General features: G+C 43.3%; 1 protein-coding gene across 1 annotated transcript; it reads left to right on the top strand.

Annotated features, from left to right (window-relative positions):
* Nucleotides 1–2,037: 2,037 nt before the first annotated feature.
* LOC139531817 (E3 ubiquitin-protein ligase CBL-like) lies at nucleotides 2,038–20,205 on the top strand. Its single transcript, XM_071328687.1, has 15 exons — nucleotides 2,038–2,689; nucleotides 3,609–3,856; nucleotides 5,100–5,246; nucleotides 5,372–5,528; nucleotides 11,561–11,682; nucleotides 13,304–13,441; nucleotides 13,678–13,765; nucleotides 14,043–14,174; nucleotides 14,315–14,551; nucleotides 14,828–14,944; nucleotides 15,137–15,423; nucleotides 16,761–16,916; nucleotides 17,122–17,243; nucleotides 17,571–17,765; nucleotides 17,871–20,205. The coding sequence occupies exons 1-15, from the start codon at nucleotides 2,546–2,548 to the stop codon at nucleotides 18,200–18,202; spliced, it is 2,622 nt and encodes an 873-aa protein (XP_071184788.1). The 5' UTR covers nucleotides 2,038–2,545; the 3' UTR covers nucleotides 18,203–20,205.
* Nucleotides 20,206–20,347: the final 142 nt, after the last annotated feature.

Genomic DNA, 20,347 nt, shown 5'->3' with positions numbered 1-20,347 from the left:
CCAAAACTCGATGATGGATGATACAAAGGCGAGTTCTGTCACTCCTGGTACCATGTTGTATCTTCTTGTCTAAGAAATACTAAAGAAAACAACTGTTCTTCTTTATTCAAGTTAACAGGAGCCGTACAAGAATTGTGCATTGAGCTGGGATCTCCCACCTCTCTGCGCGGGCTGTGCGTCCCCTAAGTGGTCACGTGGCCTCTGATACAATATGCCACATCTGGTAGCTAAGAAATTGAACCTAACTAGAGTGAGTATGAATTAACTGTAGTGTCAGGTGCAGTGAAGACTGGCGAGTTTGGGCCTCGCCCTGACGATGACAAAGATGAATCTGACCCAGTGGTACTGACATTTTCGGAGAGAATGGATCCTTGCTGTATGCCTTATCCATATGTGGTGTCAGGTTGGGTGAAAAGAGGTTGGGGACTGTTGAATTGATGAAAGTAACTGGAAGTGGACTTGTGATTATTTTTTTAGTGTGTCTTCCACCCAGAGGGAGTGGTGTCTCCGCACCACGCGCCTCGGGACAAGACCTGTGACTTGCTTTCCTCTCCGAAGCAGGGTGCAGTTGAAAGGAGTGATAACTGGGGTGTGGAAGTGTTGTGGAGGATCAACTGAAATGGAAGATTCCTGGTGTCTGTGACACCTGCCATTTGGTGCGACACAGACCTAGTGGAGAGTGTGTTGAAACAGAGAAGACACTGTCTGTCCTGCTGAGTTTTGATGCAGAGTCTTTACCCCCAAAAAGTCAAGTTAGGGTGTGTCATTTATCCCATAAGAGCTTTTGTCCCAAACCCATTATGGTGTGTTGGGTGCCAAGTTTTATGGTCATACAGTAGTGTGTAGGAAGGAGATACCTAGTTGTGAGAAGTGTGCAGGAGGGCATGAGACAAAGGAATGTGTAGCACAGAAGGCTGCTGAGGAGAGGATGGCTCATAATAATGACCGGAACGGCGCAAATGGAATGACATCAAATACATGGAAACCATGTATTGATGTATTTTATACCATTCCACTTCTTTCCACTCCAGCCATTACCACGTGCCCCTTCTCCCCAATGAATGTGCCACCGACCTCCTTCAGTAAGGTTGGCTTCTTAGCGTTCATAGCCATGGTTATGGTTAACTGACCGCAGAAATTGAATGTAAATCACAGAAAATAGATGTTGTGGGAGCTGCAGAAAAGTACTCGATTTACAAGGTTTTTCTGCAGAAGAGTTACAAGGTGTATTGAACGATAGTGTCCCGTCCTCACAGGCTGCCGGCTTGGTGTAGGATCAGATAGGGCCAAAGTAGTGGAATAGTGGTAAGGTTTTAAAGAGTGTAGGGTTAGTTGGTAGGACAATTTTTTTTCTTCCCTTACCCCATCCCTCTTTTTTGTCACAGTGGGGATTTCTCTTTTGAGAAAAACTCTTCCTCTCCTTTGTGACCCGAAAACCCATAAGTGATCGGAGAGTGTATCAATTCGTTGGTAGACAAATGGAAGACAGCCATTCACTCCTCGATTGCCTCCTTTAGGCGAGGAAGCACAAGTGTATCCTACCTGAGTCCTTCACTGAAAAGTTTTGAAATCTGCCACACCCCCTTTAAATCAGCTATCGTTTTCTGGAATGAGAAAAGCATACAAACATTTAAAAACGTTATGCTACGTATCCTTTCATGTATAAAATGTCTTGCAAATTCGTTTGTATCACTTTATACATTTATTTTGGGATTCTACCCTGTAAACGTAATTTGCCTGATGGCGCGTGATTGAAGGACAGTCTCATTTCATAGGAGCGCATTTTAGTCCACGTTCCCTCTCCTCGCCGCCTCTTCTTGATTACCTTTGACCTTTTTCAAAAGGAGGCCAGAGAGAGGACACCGGAGTTGATACTATCTTAATTGAGAAAAGTAATGCTCCAGAACAGTAGATGGACACACAGTAGGTGGCGGCATGCACCTCTAACGTTTGTTTGCGACCTCCATAATACAATAGAAGAAGACTTAAAAAAAAAAATATATATATATATATATATATATATATACTTTTTTACGTTTGAAGCTACATTCCAAACCGGAAGTTACCCGATTTGCTCTACAGGCGGAGAAAAACTGAAACATAGGAAGAAAACAGACAAATAGTAGCAAGCTAGCAACGCTCCTATTTAGCTAGAAGTCTGAAGAAATTAGCCAGTATACTTAGCTCGATATTATTTTTATTTTTTTAATCAATACGCTTTTGTATTTGCGTGTGCCCTGTGTTCATCCAAGCCTGTCCACAAATATAACAGACGGGTCACAAATTGAAGAACCAGGCAGGAGGTTGAACTATGCAAACGCCTGTCTTTTCCGACGAAAGGAGAGGGCAGATGAAGACTTTAAATCAGCTAGCCAGCAAGCTTACCATCCTTTAATTCGTCTTGTGATATTTGTGTGGTTATTACTGTCTTTATTCGAGAACAATAGAGATAGGCAACTACCGTTGTTACTAAATACGTGCCCAGAATTGTCATTCATTGACGGCCTCCAAGCCCCGGGGCTCTCCCCCGGCCGGCGACAGAAGCATGGCAGGAAATCCGAGGAGGGGCGCGGGTCTCATCGGCTTGATGAAGGACGCATTTCAGCCCAATCACCAGCCTCTCCAGCCTCCCCAACCTGCGGTGGTAGACAAGAAAATGGTGGAGAAATGCTGGAAACTTATGGATAAGGTAGGTAACAAGCCATCTAATTTCCTCAGGTCTTATGTTAAGTCCTTTTGATAGGTAGTGCAATTGTCCATTTAAATAGCCAGAATACTTAAAATATGAAATGCAAGGTTTGCAAATGTCCATAGTGTAGCAATAGCAAAACAATAGGACAGTGTGCTTTTCATATGCGGTGAGAAATTACCACAAGACTGATCATGCTAAGTCAAAACTATTTATTCGGCAAAAAGAAGGTAACATATTCAGGCATTTTTTAATTTATACAATGGGCTCCAATACATTGTTCTCCAAATGGCCACAATTACCAATTATGCTGATTGGGAAATTTTGACTTAAGCAGAGTGTACAAGTTGTTTTTGGCAGGAAAACACTTGCCTATTCAGTTTCACAACAAAGTCTGTTTTCAAAGTCTGATGAACTAACCATCAGGTGGTTATTACATCCTTCCTCTTTTGCTCACTCACTCCAGTTTGAATGAACACAAGCGTACCAGTTCCATGTGTCAAATGGCCTATTCAGATATTACAACAATATCAAGTAGGCCTAAAAGGTATTATTTTCACATGTATTTTACATTTGACACAACTAAAAGAAATGATAGGCCTTCAAAATGGTGTGTTTCCTTTCCTACTGCTGGTGTGGTAAAAATATCAACTATATTTTCTACAAATCAAATTTTAATGGTTGGGTACACTTATTTTGCAGCTGTTATCACAGGTTTAGCGAAGCGCTTATAAACAAAGATGATAAGGACTACTTGGTGTACGAACAAGGTACTGGCTAGGCCTGGTTGGGTGAACCAGCTGAAATATAAACATCAACCAGACTGTAAAAAAAAAGAAGTTTAATTTCACACAGATGCACGTTGGAGAAACACGTCCAGGTTCCTCTGACCTCGTCTCATCCTCCCTTTCCCACGCAGGTGGTACGTCTCTGCCAGAACCCTAAGGTGGCCCTGAAGAACAGCCCCCCCTACATCCTGGACCTGCTGCCAGACACCTACCAGCACCTCCGCACCATCCTGTCCCGCTACGAGGGCAAGATGGAGATTCTCGGGGAGAACGAGTACTTCCGGGTGGTGATGGAGAACCTGACCAATAAGATCAAGCAGACCATGAGCTTGTTCAAGGAGGCAAAGGAGCGCATGTACGAGGAGAACTCTCAGCCCAGGTAAAATGTCGGAGGATATTGAGCCTGCTGGGTGCCAGTCTGTTTCTGCTTTAGCCAACTTGTTGTTGTTCAGTTTTAAGGCTAGAACCAAACTTGAATAGTAGGCCTAGTTCCTATCAAAGGTTTCGTTTCTCGTTATCAAGGTGACTGGTATGTCTTATTTTCAAAGAGTTTCTCAAGTGATTTCGACCACTTGCGGGGAGGTATAAGAGCATTTATGCATGTCTCAGCAGTGTTAACCTACTCTTGAGTGAAGCTTCAAAATAGGAATGCCGTAGTGGGAAATGCTGTGTGATCAGTGTTTTGAATTTCTTCCAAGAAACTACCCCACACCTCAATCCAATGTCCTATGAATAAAGCACATGTTGTGTTATTTGCAACGATTTGTAGCCATTTACACACAAAAAAATACTAGAAAATAGGAATTGGACATTTTTCGTTATATAGGTGCAGCTAACGTTCTGTAAAGCTGAGTGATGCAAGAACCACTAGGCTAAATGATGAGCAGATCTGTTTAGGGTGTATTTCCTCTTTTAATCAAAAATACACTACTAAGCTGAAACGCATCCTGTTTACTTTAGGTTTCAGTGAAGCAATCATAGAACTGTAATCTCATTCTAGTTCTGTGAAAGCAATGATGCTATTGATTATTCTTACTCACAAGTAGCACAAGTGCATGAGCCATTATAGAAAACGGACGTGCTAGTACTTGTATACAACATGAAATAGTTTGGTCGGAAAAATAGTTTTTTTTATTAAGGTGAACATCTTCTAAACAAGTATTCGGAGGAATGTTAAAAAAAATAAATGTATAGCCCCTGTGTAAACTTATGTGGTCTAAAGATAAACCCACCAGGCTGACTCCAGCATATACCACCACACAGATTACACTTCTAAGAACCTCATCACACTTTCTTACAACTGAATGGGTGAGCAAGTAAGATGAATGTAATTGAATCAAACGCAATTGCTTCTCTATTGCACTTTCCCTTTGATCGCCTGTAGTGAATACTCCAGTTGGTATTGCATACCACTCCCCACTCAAAGACATTGCTTTAGTAGACTAATGTGAATTTAGTATCCAATCCTAAGCGGCTAGGCTTATACTACCTAGCCTAAATGTTTGACCAGGGGGTGCCAAAGTCAAGAGAATGCATTACCATTAGTCAACCTCAGGGATATATGAGGTTTGTTTGAGGACCTGATTTGCTAAGATGAGATATAAGATACCTTTTCTCCATAGGCGAAACCTGACCAAGCTGTCGCTGATATTCAGCCACATGCTGGCTGAGCTAAAAGCCATCTTTCCCAATGGTCTGTTCCAAGGAGACAACTTCCGCATCACCAAAGCTGACGCCGCTGAGTTCTGGAGAAGGTCTTTTGGTGATAAGTGAGTTTTTTTTGTTGGCTCATCTATTATATAAAATGTCCTTAAAATTAAACTTAAACGCTTAACCAAAACATGCCTGGGGATAATTACTACATTTGTATCACTAAACGCTTTCCCCTCTGTAGGACCATTGTTCCATGGAGGACGTTCCGCCAGTCTCTTCATGAGTTCCACCCCATCAGCTCAGGCCTGGAAGCCATGGCTCTCAAGTCTACCATCGACCTCACCTGCAACGACTACATCTCCGTCTTCGAGTTTGACATCTTCACCAGGCTCTTCCAGGTAATGATTTGCATGCGTTTGCATTTACGTTTCTCAAACTCAAGTAATGATGGTGATGGATGCGTTTGTATAACGCTTTTCCAGGTGCCTAAAACACTTTAGATTGATTGGGGGAAACTCAACTCATCCACTACCAAAATAGTTTTGCACCCATTCCACCACCAATATATAGGGAATGTGCTGTCACTGCTCCCCGTTCCTTTCCTGAATCACTCACTATCATATTACTTTGGATGAGAGCGTCTGCTAAATGAATACAAAGTGACTTATAGTAAGTGCATTCAGGACCACTTACTTTGACATGGTCATCGAGTCATTGTATGCATAATTAAGTAACCACCCTAAGCAACTTGCGTCTCTGCCATTGGACGTTTCCAAAAATGGATGTAGCAACTAAGGATTCTAGCTTTAAGCACAACGGTAACTTTATTACCTTCTACAGTCACAAAGTTGTTTTCTCTCTGGGGTGCCAAATCTATACAGAGCTCAATTGCTGTGTAGAAAGTTCACTGTAGAAGTTAACAAAACTGTTGGAGGTGGCTAAGGAAAGGCCTGTGACACCACTGTGTGGGTGGTTAATTTCAACCATGGGTACCTTTTTTTAGGCCATAAGGACATGTGAGTACAAAGGTAGAAACAGCTGCTCTATCATTATTTAGGGTGGGGTGGTTAAAGTTCAGTCAGTACGTGTTCTATTGAACGTATCCTGACTGTGCGTGGCCTTTACAGTAGTTCCCTCGACTGTGTGTGCACAGAGGCCACAAGTGTTTCCACAGCCTGACTCCGGGCAGACTGAAACCAAAATGACTTCCTCAAATTAGCCTTGAGATTTGAACTGGAGATGCCTGTAAATGTTTAACCAATGTAGTTTGTAGTGCAGCAGTGGTTACCAGCCAGTGGCCCTGGAGATCTACTGGGTATGCTGGCTTTTGTTGCAGCCCACCACTAACGCATCAGCTTGAATATGATAATCAATTAATCATCAAGACATTGAGGGGATTTAGAGCTGGGCTGGAACAAAATCATGCACGCCCTGTAGCTCTCCAGACCATGATAGGTGACCACAGTTGTAGTAAATATCAGGTGAAGAACAAAATCAAATGTATTTATAAAGCTGTTTTTACATCATCAGATGTCATAAAGCGCTTATACAGAACCCAGCCTAAAACCCAAAAAGCAAGCGATGTAGAAGCACAGTAGCTAGGATAACTCCCTAGAAAGGGAGGAACCTAGGAAGAAACCAAGAGAGGAACCAGGCTCTGAGGTGTGGCCAGTCCTCTTCTGGCTGTGCCGGGTGGAGATTATAAGAGTACAACGCCACTAAGGCCAGATTGTTCTTCAAGATGTTCATAGAGGACCAGCAGGGTCAAATAATAATCAGTGGTTGTAGAGGGTGCAACATGTCAGCACCTCAGGAGTAAATGTCAGTTGAATTTTCATAGCTGAACATTCAGAGGTCGAGACAGCAGGTGTGGGAGGGAGGGAGAGGGTCTGGGACAAGATAGCTTGTCTGGTGAACAGGTCAGGGTTCCATAGACACAGGCGAAACAGCATAAACTGGATCAGCAGCACGAACAGGTGGACTGGGGCCGGGGGCAGACGGGAGTCATCCGGCCAGATGGTCCTAGGGCTCAGGTCCTTCAGGAGGGGAGAGAAATATGGGAAAATTGGAGAGAGCATACTTAAGTTCACACAGGACACCAGATAAGACAGGAGAATTTCACCAGATAGGACAGACTGACCCTAGCTCCCCGGCACATAGACTATTGCAGAATAGATACTCCGACGATACCCATGGACAGAGCCAACCAGGCAGGATATAACCCCACCTAATTTGCCAAAGCACAGCCCCCACACCACTAGTGGGATATCAACAGACCAGGGCTGGTGGTCATGACATTTTGTCAGCCGGTGATTGTCAAGCAAATAACTGCCGGTCTCATGGTAATTGACCTTTAATTTACATAAACACATTTAGCATCTCCTGGCTTCCAAGCATAGCCTACAAGTCACTGATGCAGGCCTTTGGATCATCTACATTTTAAAGTCTAATAAATCCATGTAATATAGCCTTCACCATCACAATAAATCCATTATTTATTTTAAACGGGTCTAAAGAAACATGATATGAAGAAAATATAGTCTATTTCAGAAGAACGGAATAGCATACGGTACTCTGAGTTGTCCTTATGTTAGGCCCTGATCTGGCTATGCCATATGCCTGTGGGCTACACTAGTTCATTTAGCAGACAATATTTGCTTAGAATTCTGTGGCATTATTTTATAGTATAAAGAATACAATTGAACATAGCTGAATAAAATAGAAAGGATATTTTCTCCATTATTTGAGGGAGTGCGCACATGCGGCTATTCTGTTATTTATGTAACTTTAGTTGTGATACAAATGTTGGGCTATATGTTTAGATTTTTAATAGTTTCTAAGGCTGCATGATGTGACTGATGGTGATTTGAAAAATGTTGCATGAAAGGCATGAGCTCTACTTTTTTTGTTGTTGCGCAGGCTGTACACACTTAATCACTCTCTCACTCACAATTTGACAAGCACTTGATAATGCCTCGAATTTTCCGGCTTCATCCCCTTTGTGTGGCCTTAATGCCCCCTAAAAAAATCGGTGCCTTTTGCAGCCCGTGCCCTTAGGCTGAATATAATAAATATAATTTGCTTCTCCCAGCTGCCTGCAGAAGCACCTCTCCGTCACGTGATCGGGTCTTTCTCACAGGCTACAAGGGAAGACAGACACATCGGGGTGCGTCCTTATCTAATTCCGAAGCGCATATTGAAGATATTGGAAGAACTGTCCACATTTAATTTTCGTCAGCCAACAAGATGATTAGGCCTAACGAACACCAAAAGCATTAGCCTATATTAATCTACTATACCCCATAGTACAAAAGTTGATCTACTCTATTTTGTGCAATAAATAAATATTCCAAATATTATCTGGGACAGTTGTGTGATGCGATAGAGCCCAAATTAATACAACCACTAGCATCAAAAAACCTGTTTTAAGCAATGAGCCTGACGCAACAGATGACAAAGTTTATCAACATTTTAAGATAAACGATTAGGCTATTTCTTCACATTATAAGCGCAGCAATGCGCACACGTCAGTAGGCTATAAGCGCTAACGTTCCATTAGCAGGAAAATACCATTCTCAAGTGACCACAAATGCGAATATGCATCTATTGCTTTTATTATAAAGGTGCATTTTTATGGTGAAAATGATCTTCTCCAAACTTGTAACTCAAGCACTGCGTATGTATGCCATTTAGGTTCTACACCCTTTGTAAAGCAGATTAATGTGCTTTATTTTAAGAAGTTATTTGGCCACTTTAGTTGTGATACAAACATTATCGAAACATATAGGCCTATGAGCTAGGCTACATGAGCTATAAGTTTAAAAAGTTGCAAAAAAATAATGCGCTAATTGCCTTTAGCTGGGCATCATAATATATACAGTTGAAGTCGGAAGTTTGCATACACTTAGGTTGGAGTCATTAACTCGTTTTTCAACCTCTCCACAAATTTCTTGTTAAACTATATTTTTGGCAAGTCTGTTAGGACATCTACTTTGTGTATGACACAAGTAATTTTACCAACAATTGTTTACAGGCAGATTATTTCACTTATAATTCACTGTATCACAATTCCAGTGGGTCAGAAGTTGATTGTGCCTTACACTAAATTGACTGTGCATTTTAAACAGCTTGGAAAATTCCAGAAAATTAGGTAATGGCTTTAGAAGCAATTTGATAGGCTAGTTGACATAATTTGAGTCAATTGGAGGTGTACCTGTGGATGTATTTCAAGGCCTACCTTCAAACTCAGTGCCTCTTTGCTTGACATCATGGGGAAATCAGCCAAGACCTCAGAAATAAAAAGATTGTAGACCTCCAAGTCTGGTTCATCCTTGGGAGCAATTTCCAAATGCCTGAAGGTACCACGTTCATCTGTACAAACAATAGTACGCAAGTATAAACACCATGGGACCATGCAGCTGTCATACCGCTCAGAAAGGAGACATGTTCTGTCTGATAGAGATTAATGTACTTTGGTGCGAAAAGTGCAAATCAATCCCAGAACTACAGCAAAGGACCATGTGAAGATCCTGGAGGAAACAGGTACAAAATATCTATATCCACAGTAAAACGAGTCCTATATCGACATAACCTGAAAGGCCACTCAGCAAGAAAGAAGCCACTGCTCCAAAACCACCATAAAAAAGCCAGACTACTGTTTGCAACTGCACATGGGGACAAAGATCGTACTTTTTGGAGAAATGTCTGATGAAACAAAAATAGAACTGTTTGGCCATAATGACCATTGTTATGTTTGGAGGAAAAAGGGGGATGCTTGCAAGCTGAAGAACACCACCCCAACCGTGAAGCACAGGGGTGGCAGCATCATGTTGTGGGGGTGCTTTGCTGCAGGAGGGTCTGGTGCACTTCACAAAATAGATGGCATCGAGGCAGGAAAATTATGTGGATATTTTGAAGCAACATCTCAAGACATCAGTCAGGAAGTTAAAGCTTGGATGCAAATGGGTCTTCCAAATGAACAATGACCCCAAGCATACTTCCAAAGTTGTGGCAAAATACCTTAAGGACAACAAAGTCAAGGTATTGCAGTGGCCATCACAAAGCCCTGACCACAAAGCCCTGAATCCTATGGAAAATTTGTGGGCAGAACTGAAAAAGTGTGTTCGAGCAAGGAGGCCTAGAAACCTGACTCAGTTACACCAGCTCTGTCATGGAGGAATGGGCCAAAATTCACCCAACTTATTGTAGAAGGCTACCCGAAACGTTTGACCCAAGTTCAACAATTTAAAGGCAATGCTACCAAATACTAATTGAGTGTATGTGAACTTCTGACCCACTGGGAATGTGATGAAAGAAATAAAAGCTGAAATAAATCATTCTCTCTACTATTATTCTGACATTTCACATTCTTAAAATATGGTGGTGATCCTAACTGACCTAAGACAGGGAATTTTTACTAAGATTAAATGTCAGGAATTGTGAAACTGAGTTTAAATGTATTTGGCTAAGGTGTTTGTAAACTTCCGACTTCAACTGTCAAAAGTTATAGGCTATTGTCACCCATCAGACTTTTCTTGATTTAATCTTGTCTTTACATATACTGAATAATATGTGTTGAATTTGTTTTGATTTGGAATGGACCATTATCATGCGCCTGTCTCAACAGGGGCAGCAGGAAAAAATATCTGTCACCTATGCACTTAAATAACGAATGGAGGATGCTTTTCACGTGGTTAATTTTCATGCCAGTCAGGTAGGCTATACTCCTGTTGTAAAGGGAAGCAATGTGCTTAACATTAGTAAAGCTGAGAAATAAATATAGTAGGCCAAGCCTATAGAAAGCTGATGGGATCGTCCTCTTTTTAATAGATGCCATCACTCTGTTTTCACGCAATTGCAAAGCATATAGAAATGTTGCGCAACATGAGCTCATTGGCTCTCATCAAGTGTTTGATTAGATTTTTGATTACATTTGCATTGATGTCAGAGTGATTAGAGGGACAATAGAATGTTGAGTACCAGGCAGTTAACAAGTTAGGTAGGCTACTAATGAACATCAGAGCTTGGAGAAGCCTAAATACTGTGACTAAACGGTCACGTGGAATTTGAACTCATGACTCGTGACAGTCGGTGTGATGGTAATACGGTCACTGTAACAGCCCTACCACCAACTTACTACCCACAAAGATCTCCTCCACCGCACGAGCCTGAGGGGGTGCAAAGACGGACAGGAAGATCACATCAGTGACTCAACCCACTCAAGTCGAGTATTGCGAAAAAAGCCTGCCACGACGTGATGCTGCTCTCCTAGGGACGTTATGGAAGAGCACTAGTAAGCCAGTGACTTATTCCCCGTAATCGGGTCAGAGGCAGAGAATCCCAGTGGGAACACTTGTTTTTTTAAATTATCAACTAGGATTATGATTTGTTGTCAGGGTTTTGACCGTGGTTTGTGTGTTGTATTGTGCAGCCGTGGTCATCTCTCCTGAGAAACTGGAACAGTCTGGCTGTCACACACTCTGGGTACATGGCCTTCCTCACCTACGACGAGGTCAAGGCCCGGCTTCAGAGGTTCATCCACAAGCCTGGCAGGTAAGACACACACACACTTGCATGCACTTCGATACACACTAACACACAAACAGTGAGGCACACAGACCATCCAAATACATCATGTACACTCACAACTCCCCTTATTGACCACACACACCGCACTGAATGTTAATCTCAAATCCAATTTTATTGGTCACTTACACATGTTTAGCAGATGTTATTGCGGGTGTAGCGAAATGCTTGTGTTTATAGCTCCAGCAGTGCAGTTATATCTAACAAGTAAAATCTAAAAATTTCACAGCAATACACAAACTACACAGAAATCTAAAGGAATGGAATTAAGAATATTTACACTACCGTTCAAAAGTTTTGGGTCACTTAGAAGTGTCCTTGTTTTTTGTCCATTTAAAATAACATAAAATTGATCAGAAATACAATGTAGACATTGTTAATGTTGTAAATTACTATTGTAGCTGGAAACGGCTGATAAAATAAATAAATAGGCTATTCAATGCTAGAAATTGCCAAGAAACTGAAGATCTCATACAACGCTGTGTACTACCCCCTTCACAGAACAGTGCAAACTGGCTCTAACCAGAATTGAAAGAGGAGTGGGAGGCCCCGGTGCACAACTGAGCAAGAGGACAAGTACATTAGTGTCTAGTTTGAGAAACAGACTCCTCACAAGTCCTCAACTGGCAGCTTCATTAAATAGTACCCGTTGTATCAGTTGTGCACCGGGGCCTCCCACTCTTTCTACTCTGGTTAGAGACAATTTGCACTGTTCTGTGAAGGGAGTAGTACACAGCGTTGTATGAGATCTTCAGTTTCTTGGCAATTTCTTGCATGGAATAGCCTTCATTTCTCAGAACAAGAATAGACTGACGAGTTTCAGAAGAAAGTTCTTTGTTTCTGACCATTTTGAGCCTGTAATCGAACCCACAAATGCTGATGCTCCAGATACTCAACAAGTCTAAAGGCCATTTAAAAAAAATTTTTTTTATTGCTTCTTTAATCAGAACAACAGTTTTCAGCTTTTTTAACATAATTGCATAAGGTTTTATAATGATCAATTAGCCTTTTAAAATTATAAACTTGGATTACCTAACACAAAGTGCCATTGGAACACAGGAGTGATGGTTGCTGATAATGGGCCTATGTAGATATTCCATAAAAAATCTGACGTTTCCAGCTACAATAGTCATTTACAACATTAACAATGTCTACACTATTTCTGATCAATTTGATGTTAGGACATTTCTAAGTGGCGCCAAACTTTTGAACGGTAGTGTAAATATTTAGACGAGTAATGTCAGAGCGGCGTAGACTAAGATTCAGTAGAATAGAATTCACTATATACATATGAGATGAGTAATGCAGAATATGTGAACATGATTAAAGTGGCCAGTGATTTCAAGTCTATGTATATAGGGCAGCAGCCTCTAATGTGCTAGTGATGGCTATTTAACAGTCTGATGGCCTTGATAGAAGCTGTTTTTCAGTCTCTCGGTCCCAGCTTTGAGGCAGCTGTACTGACCTCGCCTTCTGGATCTACCGTTCGTCTGCCGTTCATTCGGCGTGCTGTATTTCAGGGATCATTCTACATGTACAACTGGTTTGCAAATTACGGCCGGCCCTCACACACCACACTCTGTCCCAGTTATATCTTTAGACTGAGCTGCACTCGGCTGGGCCAGTGGGCCATTGGCTACGTCACTGCAGATGGGAACATTCTGCAGACCATCCCCCACAACAAGCCCCTCTTCCAGGCCCTCATTGACGGATACAGGGAGGGATTGTGAGTACCATGACATAGCCAAGATGAAAGAATGACCAACTACTACCTTCTCTGGTTCAGTCAAGGCGTTTGCTGAATCTGTTATGAAGTTTCCTCTGAAAATGGTTGAAATCAGTTTCTATGACTAAACTAAAGTCACCACAGAATTGCACATTAGTTGAAATAACAGGAAATCATACAGCCTGTGGCTTCAACTGGCCATTGAAATGTTTTGGTTTGTTGCTTTCTCTGTCCAGCTACCTGTTCCCAGACGGCCGGACCCAGAACCCAGACCTCACAGGGCTGTGTGAGCCCTCCCCACAGGACCACATCAAAGTCACACAGGTCAGAAACGTCCACAAAGTACAGGTCGTAATTCAGACTTCAGATTCACTTTTGTGACTCAAGTTTGCTTACTGTAATTTTCCATAGCTTACAACGCCCTAAATGTAAATTTGTATAGTTATTCCGATTTATGTCCGTCTTTCTCAAGTCAGAATGCTGTCTGTTTTAGATGGATGTTTCCTAAAATCAGAAAAGGAAATATTTGTTCAATTGTAGTATGCATGCACTGAGATATTCTGACATTTCTGTTGTCTCCTTTCTCTTCTCTGTGTTACAGGAGCAGTACGAGCTCTACTGTGAGATGGGCTCCACATTCCAGCTGTGTAAGATATGTGCCGAGAATGACAAGGACGTGAAGATCGAGCCCTGTAGCCACCTCATGTGCACCTCCTGTCTCACTGCCTGGCAGGTAGGTCCCAGAGTTGCTTCACCCTGAAAGAGCGTCTATTGTTTCACTCACGGATTTTATACATTTGATCTAGATTTAGTCTATTTTGGTCCTGTACTGTTATTCTCCCCTGTTCCTCGCCTTTCTTTTTTTCTCTTTAGGAGTCGGAGGGACAGGGCTGTCCGTTCTGCCGCTGTGAGATTAAAGGCACGGAGCCCATCGTGGTGGACCCCTTCCGCCCCAAGAACAACGGCAGCGGGGCCTCCTTCGCCAGCTTCCAGGGGCCCTACGGGGCGGAGGGAGGGGGCTCCCTGTCAGTCTCCCCGAGCAACGACGAGGACGATGACGAGCGCCTGGAGGACCCCCACCTCAACATGAGCAGGCTGGCCTGCACCAAGGCAAGACTTCCTCACCCCCAGCCACCATCTGGAATCAGTCAGACTTTGTCATGTTCTCTCTCTTTCTCCTACACACACCATCTCACAACATAATTGTTTCCTTATGTGCTCAAAGTGAAAAGGCAATCTATAAAATACTTGGCCGTTTTCAGAATTCGCCAATCAGATACACCACCCAGTAAATCAACAACAACAAAAAAACAGCTCCTCCATCTATAAGTTGTAGAAACAGTCTGACCTCGAGTTTGTTTTAATGTCTCCCCTTTGTGTTTTCAGGTAGAGCGCCCACCCTCCCCTGTGACGCCACTGCCCCCCGTGCCCCCCCGGCTGGACCTGGTGCCGCAGAGGCCCCCCAGCTCCCCAGGGGCCCTGGGCCAAGGAGCCACACCCAAGGCAAGTGGAGGACCTAATCCATCAATCTCTTAATCGAATTCAAGCTTTCTTATGTATATAATGGTGTGTGACCATGCATGTCATGGGACATTTACATTTGACTAATTTAGCAGACACTCTAATCCAGAACGACTTGCAATGAATTTACAATTATAAATTGCATCCAGTCATATTAATGTCTGCTCTCCCCAGATTACAGCCCTCCACAGAGACAAACCTTTGCCTCTCCCTCCTGCCCTGCGAGAGTTACCCCCACCTCCCCCACCCGAGCGTCCCTCTCCCCTTGCACCCACAGAGGGCCGGCTCCAGAGGAGACCCCTGCCATGCACCCCTCCGGAGCCCAACTGGGCCTCTAACTACATGGTTCCCCGGCCTGTTGCCAAGGCCCTGCCACAGACCAACGGGCCCAGTGACAGTGACTGCATCCCCAGAGCAAAGCCGCTGGCAGCGACCAACGCTATCTACTCCTTGGCAATCAGGTATGGCATTTGTATAGATATGGATAAAATATGTGTGGATGTAATGTAGATGTTCAATTTTGATTAGTCGCTCAGGTCCCAGGAAAACATTCCCCACACCAGTACACCACTGCTACCAGGCAGGATGGGGCTACGGACTCATGCTGCTTACGCCAAATCATGACTCTGCCATCAGCATGATGGAACATGAACCAGGATTTGTCGGACCAGGAAATGTGTTTCCAGTCCTTGTTTTTTTGGCCCTTTTTTCTCCCCAATTTCGTGCTATCCAATTGGTAGTTAGTCTTGTTTCATCGCTGCAGCTCCCGTACGGACTCGGGAGAGGTTGAGAGCCATGCGTCCTCCGAAACTTTACCCAACCAAGCCGCACCGCTTCTTGACGCAATGCCCACTTAACCCGGAAGCCAGCTGCACCAATGTGTCGGCGGAAACACCGTACACCTGGCGATCGTTTCAGCGTGCGCTGCGGCCGGCCCGCCACAGGAGTCGCTAGTGCGGGATGGGACAAGGAAATCTCTCCCGGTCAAACCCTCCCCTAACCCGGACGACGATGGGCCAATTGTGTGCCGCCCCATGTGTCTCCCGGTCGCAGCCGGCTTCGACAGAGCCTGTACTCGAACCCAGAATCTCTAGTGGCACAGCATGTGCCGCCCCATGTGTCCCATCCCCCAGCCTTAGACCACTGTGCCACTCGGGAGGCCTCACTGATGCCGGGTCTTCTTGGTTTTAGCTGACAGGAGTGGAACTCAGTGTGGTCGTCTGGTGCAATAGTCCATCCAAGACAAAGATCGATGAGTTGTGCATTCCGAGATGCCGTTCTGCACACCACTGTTATACTGCGCCATTATTTGTAGGTTTGTGGCACGCTTGTTAGCTTGCAAGATTCTTGCCATTCTCTTTCGACCTCTCATCAATGATCTGTTTTCACCCACAGGACTGCCGCTGACTGGATGTTTTTTGTTTGTTGCACCATTCTCTGTAAACCCTAGACACTGATGTGCGTGAAAATCAGTTTCTGAGATACTGGAACCTGCGCGCCTGGCACCGACGAGCATACTAAAGCTCAGTTGCTTAGGTCACTCGTTTTGCACATTCTAATGTTGTCGAACAGTAACTGTATGCCTTGATGCCTGTCTGCCTGCTTTATATAGCAGGCCACGTGACCACTGTGTAGGAGCAAACCATTTTCGTGAACCGGGTGGTGTACTTAATAAACTGATTAAACTAAAACTGATTGGCTATATTTCTTGTTTGTGACTCATGGTATGATTGATCAGCAATTCAAAGCGTCATATGTATTACCTGCCTCAGTGTCTGTCTGTGTATCTGTCTGTTAGGACACCTCAACGGGCGGCTACTGGTGAGAAGTCTTCTGGGAGTGACGAGGAGAACGAGTACATGAGCCCCACCTCTCTCCCTTCAGGAGGACCCTCCTGGGCCATGGCGGGGGCTGTCGTGCCACCACCGCCCCAAACCACTAACCACGACTCACGGTGAGCACTCAAGAATGTCACTATGAGGTGGCCCAGTGGATTATGATTGTACCATCCTAGATGTATGTAATTCCTGAATGGTTTAAATCTCTAAAATCAGTACAGGGTCATGACTACTGTTTTTCTGATGCCCCTCCCTCTGCCCGCCATCTCTCCCTCTCTGTTTCTCCATCCCTGCCTCTTTCTCACCTTCCTTCTCTCCTAGAACTGTGGTGTGTGATGTGGACTGTGAGGACCCTCAGGTGTATGAGTCCATGTGTAACATCAAGGCCCAGGCTAGTGCTGCTGAGCCTCTGCCCGCCCTGCCACAGCAGCCCCCAGAGTCCGGTACATAGAGATAAATTAAGGATCTCAATTCTCATCTTTCTGATTGCACATCAAGTTACATGAGTCATACCTTTGTACAATCAGAAAACCATCATCTAACTTGGGCTTGAATCACAATTTAAAAAAAATGCTACTCTATACCTGCCCAGAAACCTACTATCGCAATGAATGTGGCCACGATTGGATAACAGTTCATTTTGATCCCCACCATTGATCAGGTTATCTGTTAAGCCAGTTATCATGCATAGAAAATGTATATTCTGTATTTGGGGTATTAAAATCACTTCATCTTTTTTTTATCCCTTGAATTCTCTGGTTTCCATCCAGACTACCTCATTCCTCCCCCTGCGGTTCCCCTGCACCTCGCAGTAGAGGAGATTGAGGCAAAGGATGTGTGTGATTATGACTACCCCCGACCCCAGGCTCCCCCGACCCCCGCCAGGCGCACCCTCTCTGATGTCACCGGCACCTCGGCCGCCTTCAGGTGCCTCTCCATGGACAGCCTGTCTACCATGGATCCCTGTATGTAGCTTAGCATTAGTGTTTTCAGTCCTTTCACTCTCTTGCTTTATGTTAACAGAGTTATAGTTATCAAACACCATCTCTCTCCTCTCTTTCCTCTCTCAGCTATGTTTGCACCAGGTCAGGACCCCGAGCGCCCCCCTAAGCCCCTCCCCCGCCGGGTCAACTCAGACCGGCAGCCCCGCCCCCTCACCCCAGAGGCCCTGCCCGCTGCTGCCAATCCATCAGCGGGCTCCAGAGGAGCATCCGGAGGGCCCTCTCCAATTCCTGGTGCGGAACTACCCATCAACGGGGAGATAGAGCGTCTGATGAGCCAGGGCTATTCGTTCCAGGACATCCAGAAGGCGCTGATGATCGCCCAGAACAACCTGGAGACGGCCAAGAACATCCTGCGCGAGTTTGTTTCCATCCCCTCCACGGCCCACATCCTCACGTAGCAGCTGCAACACCACACCCTATATCCTTTACCCTTTGTGCCATAATGGATAGCATTTCTGCTGCGCTAGTTTTGACAGGTCTGGAAGTGCTGTATATTGTAAGGGGAGGAGGGCTCACCTTGGTCCCATGCACAGGCATCTAGTGAGAGAATCTAAAGAGAGGGAGAATGCGTCATGTGGCCTGTGTACGGCCAAGCCTTTGAACCTCGCATGGTCGTTTGCGCTTGCCTCCAGTCTTATTGTGTGGATCTAAGCATTTCCTTGTTTCTGGGTACAGCGTAGAGTAAGCCTAGCTTTACACTGTGTTCTTAAGCTGCAATGTCTCGCAAGGAATAGTTTGAGACTTATTGTGCAGCAGCAGTAACTGTCGTCGGGGCGTACTTGACTCATGATTCCCCTCCCCTCGTACATACATTTTGTAGCTAAATACGTCAGGTGGAGACTAAAGCGTTTAATTCTGTGGTTTGTGCTAAAGCTAACGAATGTGAATCTTGAAGTTGCATTGCAGTATTACAGGGCTCCATGTCATACATTTCACTGTATTGTAGTAAATGAAGTAATGATTTAAAAAAAAAAAATAAGAATAACTCCAAATTGCTTTAGTTCCTGGTTTATTGATGGTCTTATAATATATAACAGTCTGACATGTACGTAATCTTGGAATGTACAGTAATGTACAATGTAGTGCTAACATTGACGGATGAACTAACGTAACATTTATAATTTATAATTTTTATAATTGTTTTAATTCCACCAGTGGTAGTGGTTTCATGGTTAAGCCTTATTGTTAATTATGTGAATAGCTTGTATATTTTAAAGTGACAGTGTGCTTTTTTTAATGTCATACTTAAAATTAAGGGAGTATATGTGCCCTATCATAATTTTCCTAGCCTAATCTGTATTTTTTTCACATCCACACTATTCATTTTCCAGACAATAGCATATTGATTGGGCAGAGAAGACAAAGTGATCCAAGTCATATACAGTTATATATATATATATCACTCCTTGATATTTAGTGAAAGGAAATAATTAATTGGCACTACCTCATAGACTTGATTTGCTGCTTCCTCTTGTACAACGTTCTTGTTACGTTACAAACAGACCATGACCCCATCGTAAGTTGGCAAAAAAATAATTACTTTGTTAATGCGTTTTCTTTGTACCTACCTTGATTAGCAGGCTTTTTCCCCCAGGGATGTGGCTTTGACACATTATTGAGAATCTGTTCATATATTAATAATTACATTTATTTCCTTTGAATTTGAAACCCGGTTGGACAGAGGGAGTTTTTGTCATTGTCCTCTTGACTCAGGTACACAACAGAAACTGAACAATGTGTAGTGATATGCCAAGGTTGTATGGGGACTCACACTCCAGAAATGTTAGTTGTAAATGTGTTGGATTTAAAGCCAAAAGCATTTAAAATACAGGTTTAAATTGCATATTAGTAGTAGATACTTGTAAGGTCATTGTAAAGAATGGCCATGATATTTCTGCATCGGTTTGTTTCTCTTGATCTCAATACCGTTTTAACTTCTTTCAAATTGTAATGTACGTTGACTGCAATTCCTTGATCATGAACTTAAGTGCCACTCCTTGTGAAAATGAACTTGAAATTGTTCAAAGTAGTACTTTTTAAGCCCTCTGCTTTCCACTGTCACTCATATGTAGACTCACCACAAGAGGGCACTCTGTCATAAGATATTGCTGTGGTCTCTGACTCCATACAGTGCTCAATAGTTGCAGAATTTACTGGTATACTGTAGTACAGTTGGTACTTTGTCATTCGATCTAAGATCCAATGTGAAAATGTATGTATGGTATAACTCATTGTTCGCCTAACCGTTACATACGGAGAGGCTTTTTTCATTGCCTTGTTATTGCATGTGTAGATAAAATATTGTATTTATTGATTTTAATATACTCAGCATTCATTATGTTGCCATGTGTTCATGCCTCAGCCATTAAATATTTTAAAATAAACCATATTTTCTTTAAAATTTGGTGATTTGGTATATTTTATTGAAAAATATATAAATAATATTGTAGTATTGGAAAAATTTTGTGTTTATAATGTAGCTCTAGAAAATAACATTTTCCAATCTGGTAACAGTAAGGGCATTCAAATACAGATGAAATGTG

The sequence above is a fragment of the Salvelinus alpinus genome, chromosome 1 (genome assembly GCF_045679555.1).
Source record: "Salvelinus alpinus chromosome 1, SLU_Salpinus.1, whole genome shotgun sequence".
Taxonomy (NCBI): domain Eukaryota; kingdom Metazoa; phylum Chordata; class Actinopteri; order Salmoniformes; family Salmonidae; genus Salvelinus; species Salvelinus alpinus.
Note: the sequence above shows the minus strand (reverse complement) of the source record. Positions and strands in the feature narration are given on the sequence as shown.

Coding starts and splice junctions, on each gene's coding strand:
- LOC139531817 (XM_071328687.1), top strand. CDS start 2,546: ATGGCAGGAAATCCGAGGAGGGGCGCGGGTCTCATCGGCTTGATGAAG. Junction 13,766..14,042: donor ACCACATCAAAGTCACACAG/GTCAGAAACGTC, acceptor TCTGTGTTACAG/GAGCAGTACGAGCTCTACTG. Junction 17,766..17,870: donor CCTGTCTACCATGGATCCCT/GTATGTAGCTTA, acceptor TTCCTCTCTCAG/CTATGTTTGCACCAGGTCAG.